Source organism: Prinia subflava, chromosome 5 (assembly GCF_021018805.1).
Source record: "Prinia subflava isolate CZ2003 ecotype Zambia chromosome 5, Cam_Psub_1.2, whole genome shotgun sequence".
NCBI classification, from domain to species: Eukaryota; Metazoa; Chordata; class Aves; order Passeriformes; family Cisticolidae; genus Prinia; species Prinia subflava.
The window spans coordinates 17,971,517-17,982,407 of NC_086251.1; the positions used below are offsets into that span (position 1 = coordinate 17,971,517).

Below are 10,891 nucleotides of genomic sequence, written 5' to 3' on the forward strand. Positions count from 1 at the left end.
ATAAACTCAATTTTATGTAGTAGGAGAAAATGATCCTTCATTGTGATTAGAGACCTGTTGCTTCTAATCAGAGTTTTGTTCATGTGAGAATGGGAGAAAATATAAAGTGTTAGAAAAGAACATTAAAATGCAATGTATGCTCAGCAGTGGTTTCCTTTTCACTAAAGTTTTTTGGTTGAAGAGTGATTCAGGACTAGTAAAGCAAAACACCTGAAGATTAAAAAGTTTAACTTCATAAATAAAACCTAGTCTAAGAATTAAATATGAAGCTATCTCTTTTCCTAGAATGTAAATTTTGCTGCAAAAGATATACTAGAGACTGGTTTCTTTATCCTCTCAGTGAAAAAAGCATTATCCATGAAGATAAATACTTTCTTTGGAGCGACTAAAGATTGTGGGTTTTACCTTAACATATTCCAGAGCCATGCCATTTTTCATGTTTTGGAGGAAAAGCATCTTAGAAAAGGAACACCAGGCATAAATCTTGAGCACCTTTCATCTGGTTCCTTTATTTATTCATTGAATGAGCAGTAAAGTGCAATATTGTGTAGGTGTAGCCACATTAGGGTTGTTCATAGATACACATCTTTGGCAGGACTGACTTTACAGCTACTCCATAATACGTATGTTTTGGCTTCTCCTTTACTTTGCAGAAGGGAATGTTTGTTTTAACCCAGAGTGTGTGTAACCAGGAGTATCTGTCACACACATAATAGTTCTTGTCTGAATACCAGGATGTGCCCATTTTGACAAAGACATGGCAATTTAAGCGAGCCAGAATGGCCCTTGTCTGTGTCAGAACATGTATTTGCAAGGTGGACATGCAGGTGACATCTGCCTTTTGTAAATATTCCTGATGATCCATGCAGATCTAGCATTTCTATATGTTGCATTGGTGCTTCAGTAGAGGCTGGCATCAATAATCCAGATATTTCATCAGGCTAGCACCACAGAAACAGCATGACTTGCTCTGCAAATGGTCACAAACTTCCCAGGAAATATGTAGTGCAAGGCAGCGAAGCTGAGTTTTCAGTGTTTTTCATTCTCTTAACTGCTGAGGCAGCTTGGTAAAGAAGAAAGGTAGTAAGTTAGGAGCTGATGGATGAGGAATTAGTCTGGATAGCAGCATAAAAGCAGAAGTGAACTGGCACAGAGGCAATAGAAAGAGGGATAAATTAGAAAGAGAGGATGAAAAAAATAGCAGTGTTGAAAGGTATAGAGTGAGGTGAGGGGTGGAAAAAAGGAAAGCTGGCTGTGCTGAGCTTCTTGCCCCTTTCTTTTCCTCTTTGAGAACCTGAAAATTTATCTAGAATTCTGCCATTCTGGACATGTTGACATCCCTTGTCTTATTCGGTGTGATGGCAAATTTTGCTTTGCTATTTATTTCTTTATTTAAACCAGTGCATGTTAAATATTTGTTAAGTACTGCCCCATCTAAGAGATAATATTAAGAGTGCCTGGTAAGCATTAGTTTGAGACAAGCGTGTTGTGATAGAGCTGCTGCGGTTTTACATAGGAACCTTTCCACTTACTGTGCACAATGTAGGATACTACAGAGATTATGGGATAATATGGCATGTCTTGGAGTCCTCACCCCCTTTCTTTTACTGAAAGAAAAGGAATCAAGTAAAGGGAAAATGACTACAAGAAGGGAATGGGTTATTCCCAAGTTAGGGCAATAGAAAACCCGTGGGAAACAGATGCGGTTTGCTGCTGCACCTCTTCCCAGCTCCTTACAGCAACTTTGTGTCTGGTTGAAAAATATAAAGCTTGATTTTCATAAGCACTGATGATGCAATTGCCACTGAAGTAAATGAGAACTTATTATTTTGAACATTGTGCTTGGAATTTTTGTTGTCCTTAACGGAGAAACATAAAAACCAAGTTAGTATGTTTCAAGTAGGCTCCCTAAGATTAATGGATAGCTGTGACAATTTGGGGGCTAATGCTTCTTTTCTCCCCACCTCAAACCTGTAGCTAGTCTCATCACTGTAGATGTGATTTCAAGATGAACATGTTCATTTTTGCTGTCACATACTGTGGGCATAAATGCCTAGAGACAGTAGAAAGGGAAATAAATTCTCTGTGCCTGGTCAGGATAAATGCTTATTAAATGTGTTGTATGCCTTAACGATTTCAAAATAATAATATGCCTTTTATGGAATAGGGTATAGTAATTGGTTCCACTTGCATTTCTAATCTTAAAGCTTGTTCATAACTACTCTGAGCATTCTTTAATTGTGTTGGGAATTTTAGCAAGCAAAATTAAGATTTCCCATCTAAAGTCATACATTCAGGAACAAAGCTGTCTGCCAGGATGTCTTGGCTGCTTTGCAATTCTTCTTTTCTGGTCTGGACCATCTTGGTACCATATTCTATATGCGTGTAGTCTCCTGTCATTACTGAAGTTGTCATTCTGGAATGGGGCAGTTTGTTAAAATCTGTCCTTAAATTTTAAATATACAAAACTAAGTCTCTGCATATGTTTCTAGTGGGCAACTTAAAATTTTGTATATCTTAAAAAGGGATGGGCAGGTTCCAAGGTCTAACTTACCCTATTTGAAAAGGCCCCTTATTCCAGGGCGTGTGTGTTTGAGGGAGAGGGCCAGAGCTCTGCATGTTTCCATGGGCTCACCTGTTCCTGTGTGTTTGCTTATGTAGAGATAAATCCATGCCTGGCTGTGGTTCATTAACATAAATACAAAAGAAAATCTTTTCTAAAGCCTCTAGCAGTAGGAAACAATTTACCAATATATGAATAAGCAAGCCACAGCAAAAGAGAGATGATTGTGGCGATGCTGACTGTTTTAATTGTGTTTAGAATAATACTAAATGAGAGAACAAATCTTCAAACTTAGCAGTACAAAATTTTTCTCTGTTTCTTGATGTATGATAGTGAGGTGGAATTGCAGCACTGATGCAGTCAGAATAGTGGCTGATGTAAATTTCTTAATAAGAAATAAGATTATTTGATGGAAATGCTTCCATCCAAATCCTGTCATAAGCAGAGAAATTATTGCAAGAATGAGACCAATTGTGGGAGATGGCTTTGATAGATTTTTCAAAAAGAGATGGCCAAAGATTCAGGTTAAAAAATGCAGAGGAGACAGGGGAATGAGACTTTTCATTTTTGTGTGACACCTATGTGGCCTCTATCACTGGCAGTAGCTTGCCATCTTCTGGTCCTCTGACACGTGGCAGCCAGCAGCTTTGTTTCTGTTTTGCAGTCAGAAATGCAGACACACTCTGCACTGAGAGGATACTGTGAGCTATAGATTTACAGCATCCCAGCTCTTCCAGCCCAGTTCCCCTTGCAGGGTTTTGGGTACAAGTAGTACTCCAGCCTCACTTCCTGTCAGGGAAATAGGTTATTCCATGTTCAAAATGCCCATGCAAGAAATAATGCCAAGAAGCCAGTGATTCCAGGGGAAAGTTATTATGCAGAATTACTTAGCAGTGAACATTCCTTGACAATTTCAGTTTTAGAAGATTAGCTAGCTTCTTTTCTGGAACTTCCCTGATGACATAAGCCTCATAGTGGAGGACACAGCTGTGTACAGCCTAGGGATGACTTCAGCTCCTGTGCTTTGACATATGGGTTTCAGACTGTAGAAATATTAAAACAGGGCCTTCAGTGTGTCCTAGCAGATTTGTCAATCAATGAACATTAATTAAGTCACAGAATCACACACAGTCACAGAATGAAAAAGGGGGCACTGGAGGCCATCTGGTCCAAGTTCTCTGCTCAAGCTGGATTTTCCAGACCACATTACTGAGGATTGTGCCCTGACACCTTTTGAATATCTCCAGGGAAGGAGACTCCACAGCCTCCCTGGAAAATCTGTTCTAGTGCTTGGTCACCCACACAGTGAAGTGTTTCCTCAAGTGGAGGCTTCTGTGCATCAGTTTCTGCCCATTCCATTGCTTCTTCTCCTATTGCTTGGCACCACCTCCTGACACTCTCCCTTCAGATATTTATATGCAACACTTTAGAAAAAAATAGCCTAGAAATGTGAACATGAAACTGTAGAGTGGTTTAGGAAATTAGTTGTCAACAAGATATTTTTGATACTGTGTTCAACATCATAACATGGTAAAACTGCTCTTTCAGAAAGTTCTGCAATGTAATATGATAACAGCTTCTTAGAAAAGTTAATTTCATATCTATGTTTTTAATTTGCAGGTACATTGAAACCTTGAAGGAACACAAGCCAAAAATTGTCTGGGATGAACAAATTGCTGAACACTACTTTGAATACAAAAAGTGAGTTACATTTATTAACTTAGAATTCTGCAAATATTTTTGGGCATGGGCCAGTGATTGTAGTATGGAACTGAATACAGCAAATGGAAATTCTGCTGGTTGTGATCTGTGTGTCAACACTGAACTGCAGCATAAGAGTGTTTTGGGTTAGAGGAGAAAATCAGAGAAGGATTAATAAAATTACATAAACTAGAACAATCTTTAGAAGTCTGATGAGTCATATCTTTAGAAATTATCCATCAAAGTTATCTATTGAGTGTCAGTTAATCAGAGGTTCTGAGATGAGTACTGTGAGCTGTCAAGTGATTACCAATAACAGAGCCAAAAATAGTCCTGAGAAAAATCTATGGTGCATCTAAGAGCCTGGTTTCACAGCTGCTAAGATTGTTTAAGTGACAAATTTACACTAGATGGAATGGACTGTAGAGAAATGTAATAGAAGTAAAACTAAGTGACTAAGTTTCTGAGAGAACGGAGAGCGTTAAGGGTAATAATGTTCTTTGTCCTCCCTTGTTCATCATGAAATGACAAGAAGATTCCTGATCTAGGAAGAATCCATTTAAAATAGATCTAAATAAATAAACCCAGCAACATCTTCATAATTCTCTGATAATTTGCTATTTTTATGCAAATATACCAAAATATGCAAAACGATACAAACAAATCCTACTAGTTCTGCAAAGCTGTGTAATGTATATTACTCAATGCATTGTTGAGGTATTGTGAACGTGAAGGTACCCAACTGAAAGGAAGAGTAAAACACATTTTCGAAGCTTTTAGTAAAAACAATCAAAACTTCTTTATTTCCAAAACACTCTTGGGTCAAATATTTTTAAATATTAAAAAAATCAATCAAAAAAACCAAACCCAAAACTAAACCTACAAATCGCCTACCTTTCTATTTTTAGTTTAATTTTCAAGATGTTTCTCAGGCTGCAATTTTCTCTGACTTTTATTTATGAGAAAAAACAAACTATTGTTCAGCAGTGTTTAAATTTTTCTGTTTGTATAAAAATACTGAGATCTGTATACCTTCATTTTTAATTATTTGGTATCCTCTTGCAAAATTACTTTGTACCAAGCAATTACAGTTTTTTGTATTAACTAAAGAGGAATAAATCAGAAACTGTTTTTCTGATCTTTACTGTCCGATGCTGTTGGAGACACAATGAGCACTAGATGAAAACTTGCTCTCAAAAGAGTTACTCTGAGGACTCTGTTTGAATGGCATGCTTCAGGGATTCATGTCTGAATTACATTTCCTACATGGCAAAGTGAACTTGTGGCAAAGGGATAGCCTGTCAGTAGTACTTCCTCTTTTTTCTTTGAAGCCAGCCTTTGGAGGTTCTTGTGTGGGGGCTTCCTGGAGGAATTTTTGATGCATGAAGTCCACTCTGTCTGAAAATCATTCTCAACTTCACTTGTGCTGTGCTCGGCAGTCAGCTGTGTGCTTCAGCTGGCTGCAGGTGGGGGTTATTTAAGGAACTCGTTTTCAGTTACCACTTTGTTTTGCAAAGGTTCAATTATCTTGGACAGGGATGGCAACCAGGCCTGAAATATGTATGCTTCCCTGGTGAAGCTTCTCACCTGGAAATCTTGCACGTCTGCAGAGAAGTGGAATCATGAATCTTTCAGCAAAGCACAGCTAATGATTTCATGTAGCAGGCAGAGACTGTCTGTTACAAATAGTTGCAGAAATTTGAGTGCTTGTCCCAGTGCATAGGCAAGTATTCATTTATGTAAGTTGTGAGATTTTAGGAGCAATTCCTTCTCGGTTGTCCATGCACTCTAGTTTTTCACCTGGCCTAAGTGGTAAAGTGGTGCTGTGAGATTCCTTGTAACTCATCCTTCTCATTACTAGTGGTTTAAAATGCAGCCTTGGTATTTGTGCCCAGTGTAGCTTACCCTGTCTGTATATTTTATACTGCTGGCAGTTAACTTAGCCTGAAGGATAGTAATTCAGGGAATTGGAGAAAAAAAATCACGGTTTGCATCAGAAAACCAAATGTCTTCATCTTTTTCAGATGCGCATTTAGCAGGCACAGCTGTTACAATCTGACAGTTTTGTCATCCAGTTGCAACAAAATATCTCAGTGTTTACTATGATATGGTATCAAACCATCCCTCTTGTGAGATCTCTTCTGGGATCCTGTTTTCACTGTCAGCCTTTTCACAGTACCACAGAATCTCAGAATGGTTAAGGTTGGGAGGGACCAACCTGGTTTTGAATTCTAACCTTAGTTTAAAATCCTGTTATCTATCAAAGCTATTGTGACTGTTTGGTTTTCTTGTTTTGCAGAAATAAGGGAGGAAAACATGCAGTCTTCTACCCAACACTGAAGGTAGGTGCCACTTTCTCAGGTCAGAGGGCTGCAAGAGGACAGAGATGTTTACTTGACCCATTTCATTATTGAGACATTTCAGAAAATGTTGAACTGAGTTAAGCTTTTGTGAAAGAAGTTTGCCCTCATGTAAATATTATGTAAATCATTATGATTCAAAGTTTCAGCTGCCTGTGCAAGAAGGTTGTTTTTTCTCTCATGCATAATGGGGTTTTGGGCTCTCTGAAGATAAAGCATGTCTGGAGATAAGACACACCAGGCCAGCCGGGTGCTGTGAGAGGATCTGTTCAAGTGCACCGCTCATATACTATCAGACATGTTGTTAGCAGATTCTCAGATAGGATACCAAAGAAATTTTCCTTCTCATCATGGTGGCTGGAAGCTTGGAGAACTTTGGCCTTCCTTTGTAACAGGGTCCTGGTTCTCCCTGTCAGCCTGCATCACCCTGTTTTGCTCAGTTCTGTTTCTGTGGAACATACTTCAGTGTTTTGAAAGCTTCTATACAATAGTCTGCAGTAGAGCAGACTACAGGATAAAATGGTTAATGAGCCTTAATTCCTAGGAAGTTATCTTTAGATTTTCTCAAATTAAACTGAAGTCAGCGTGTTGAACCTCTGCTGGCTTTTAGTACTGGAAGGGAATTGCTTCTGTAGTGAGACTATGTCATATTTACAGAGACCAGAGACCTTTTTTTATGCTTAAACCAGCATGGAATTATCTAAGGCCCTGTTTTCCTGGACAGGATTGCTATCTTAAGCACCATGAGTAAAAGGATTTTTCTCCTTATTAATCTAATATAGGTGGAAGTACTATCACATATGGGATATTAACTTCCAGGTCTATGTTCTTGCTAGTGCTGCATGTCTGAGAGTGTTAGAAAGTTTCATTGTGAATGTGTCAGTGAAAAGATAGCTTGTGCTGTTATGCTATGTTTTTTTCAGCCTTTTGGAAGGATTTCGCCCTGCCATTGTCAGCACTAACCAGGTTAAGAACACTCATTCCTGTACATTTCTTTCATTATTTCTTCCCTAACAGATCACCACTCAACAGTGGTGATTGGTGAATGTATTGAAGTAGGTTTTCTTTCCATTCTCAACATGCTTGTAATGTAATATTTTGAGATTTGTTTGCTGGTCAAGATGATTGGGAAGCCCTGAATGTTATTACCTCATGAAAAATGGATTTCTTTTCCTTAATGTTATAATCACTGGCAGGTTGCTCAGTTAGTTTGTTCATGACTACATAAAAGCAGTCATGAATGCCAGGCCTCGTGGATCTGTTAATGATGCTGTGATATTTTATTCTGTTTCCCATGTAAATTATTTTTAAACACACTGCTAGTGTGAGTAGTTTAAACATTGCAGTGCTACAGTTCAAGTAAGAAAACCTGAGAGCAAAAGATTGAAAACTTAATTCTTTTTGTTTGAACTGGAAAAAAAGGGCAGAACGTAAATTGTGGCGTTGCTTCCCTTGTTAACCAATGGCTAAACTAGCTCTAGCTGGAGCTCAAATAAAGAAACTTCTAATTATTATCTCCAAGAATCTCTTTCAAATAGAATTTTTGAAATTCTATTCTGTGACTCTGTCCTGGGAAAAGGCAAGGGTAGGCAAGAGATCTTGATGGTATTTGACAAATCATTCTGATCATCTTCAGTGATAAAGTTTTATTTTACCCCTGAGATATTTCTGGGAAGAGTTAGAATTTCTGTACACTGTGAAGTGATAGCCTAAATTAGAATAGTCCTTTGCATAGTTCATAAATCTGATTTATTTCTGTGACATTTTGTCAATTTAGCTGGTAATCTTTTATTAGGTCATTGAATTAACTGGTACAATTAAGTGTCTTTGACTGAATGATTGCTTGCTAACCAGAGAGTATTTGAAATACAGACGAGGTTTTTCAGTAGCTGGTTCAAGGGTAGATGTTTTTAAAAGGTCTGATAGTGGCATGAAGAGATGGCAGTATGGAGTGTGTGACAGCTCTGACTGAGACATGATTGCTTTATGTCTTTCTCTTAGTCCATCCAGTTGCGCTTGGAGCTTGCAAAAGAGTTGGGCACTGGAATATCCATCTGGGAACTGGGACAAGGCCTGGACTATTTTTATGACCTGCTTTAAAATCACAGATGATCTGAGAAAGACTTTATTTGCTTCACTGAGGCTTCACCTTCAATTAATCTGGATATCCTGGAGAGATGATTTTTAAAATATTTTTTGTATCATATCTGTATTAAACTTGCATTTTTTCCCAATAAAGAATCTTTTTTGATTTGCCACACACATGATTGTTGGTATCTGATAAAATTCACAGTAAAAAACACAGAAATTTCTCTTAAAGCACCTGAATTCCAAGTCATTGAAAACTGACCAGCAGCTGGATGGAGTCAGAGTTGAAAATATTTTCTGAAGTGTTTTCTACAAGAAGTAAAATGGGAAATTTGATGCCATCTGATCAGAATTTAAGACAAAGACCTCTCAAAGAGCTGCTGGTAATAACCAAAGTAAGAGAACAAATAAATCCATCATATTACACCCGGCAAATTTAAAATCTGTTGGACTCTCTGCATCTTGCTGTCTTCTGGTAAGGTAAGTGAGCATAAAATGTCAGGAGGGGAGACGAATTAGAAGGCTTTCCCTCAAGCTGGTAGAAAATCAAGCACTGACAAGCTAAGCTGTTGGCTGTGTTTGTTTTGTCATGTTAGTAAATTCCTTAAGTAGTTCAAAGTCCCAGTAATTTCGATTTATGACCTGTTTCTAATACAGTAGTGTTACAAGAGGTGCTCTGTGATTTCTCTATTCTGCTTAGCCTGCTTGGTGTCTGAGTTACAGCCCTAGAGCACGATGCATTAGTGGCCAGTTTGTGGGAACTGTAACAGTTAGCAACAAAGGCTCTAATGGTAATCATGGATTCCATGGACATGATGGATTCCATGGCCCAGCACACAGCTCCAGCAGCTCTGACCACCCCTGGCACTGTGAATGTCATCAGCACCTTTGTGCATGAAACTGTCATTCTTCAGCTGCACACATTGGTGCTTTTGTCTCTGTAATATGGATTTTTTAGGAATCCAACAGCTGTAAAAACCCATCGGTTTAAAAACAAAGCCAAGAAATTGTGTCCCTGCCTGGTTTATAATATTTGTGTTTGTAGAAATCCACAGGCTTCAAGGCAATTTCTTCTAAGGAACTAAGAGGTGCTGGGAATTTGATAAGGGTGTCATTGGTCACCAGCAGAGACTCAGGCAAAGAGCTCTGTACTCCCACTGGTGTTCTTCTTGCCACTTACAGTTGTCACAAAGATGACTGCACTCCTCTGTTCACATCCACCCTTCCCAGTAATTAATCTCAGTGGGGAATTTATCTGCCCCTGCTGTTTTCAGCAGAATAAATCCCACTGTAATCCACCATTGATTAAAGAACTATTGATCTTCACCTTTCTGATTTAGTTCTGGCATCTCTCGAACTTCTCACATTGCAAGTATCCAGCTGGGCTTACTAATCAGGTTTCTTTCTTCCATACCATTAGTAGTAAGATAATTTGCTACATGAATCCATGTGTTCAATTAACTTGAACTTTCTAGTTCGTTCAAAAGCAATTTAAAGTCACTCTGGCAATGGTATCTAGAATAGCACAAGAATTAAATTCTATTACACTGTTTTTTCTACTTTCAGTGGCACTATTGAACCAGAGTATCTCAGAAAAAATACTCAGAAATTAAAGGGGTTATGTTCTGAAATGGCATCCATTCTTATATTTGCTAGTAGGTAGCTTCCGAAATTAGATGTAGGGAAGAAAGTGGTATTTAATTTTAGCTTGTTTACTCTCTAGAAAAGATACATATAATTTATCACAATTTTAATTTTGTTTATATTCTGTGATGATTTTTGGTGAATTTCATGGTTCCTGTTTGTCTCTGAGTACAGCTATGTTAGAAGGAAATCTCTGCCATCATTAGAGGTAGAACAAGTACCTCTGTGTTTCAAAAAGATAAAACTAACCCTTGCTGTATCATGAAAAATACCAGGTAAGAAGTACCAGATAGGATTTTTGAGCCATCCATGGTATTATTGGTGCTTGAGGCCAAGAACGTTGCCTTTGTCTCTAAAGGCAAAACATGTTTGTTGCTTTAGAAATAATATTCTAAAAGAAACAAAGTTGACATTGTTCTTAATAATGAAATTCTCTGTTAAAAAAGAAGAATTGAGCATCGGAAGGGCTGTGAGCTCCAGAATGAATGCAGAACAGCTTCTGATGGGTTGGTCTTGCATTTCCCTAATTTTTCAG

The 10,891-nt window shown here is 38.1% G+C and overlaps 1 protein-coding gene across 5 annotated transcripts in view; it reads left to right on the plus strand.

The window, feature by feature from the left end:
• CHID1 (chitinase domain containing 1) overlaps positions 1–8,886 on the plus strand; it is a 101,180-nt gene extending 92,294 nt beyond the window's left edge. For all 5 annotated transcript variants that reach the window (XM_063398229.1, XM_063398230.1, XM_063398231.1 and 2 more), the window contains 3 exons: positions 4,184–4,264; positions 6,564–6,606; positions 8,626–8,886. In XM_063398229.1, coding sequence (XP_063254299.1) covers positions 4,184–4,264; positions 6,564–6,606; positions 8,626–8,724 — 223 coding nt within the window. In that variant the 3' untranslated portion in view covers positions 8,725–8,886. The remainder of the gene's footprint in view (positions 1–4,183; positions 4,265–6,563; positions 6,607–8,625) is intronic.
• Positions 8,887–10,891: the final 2,005 nt, after the last annotated feature.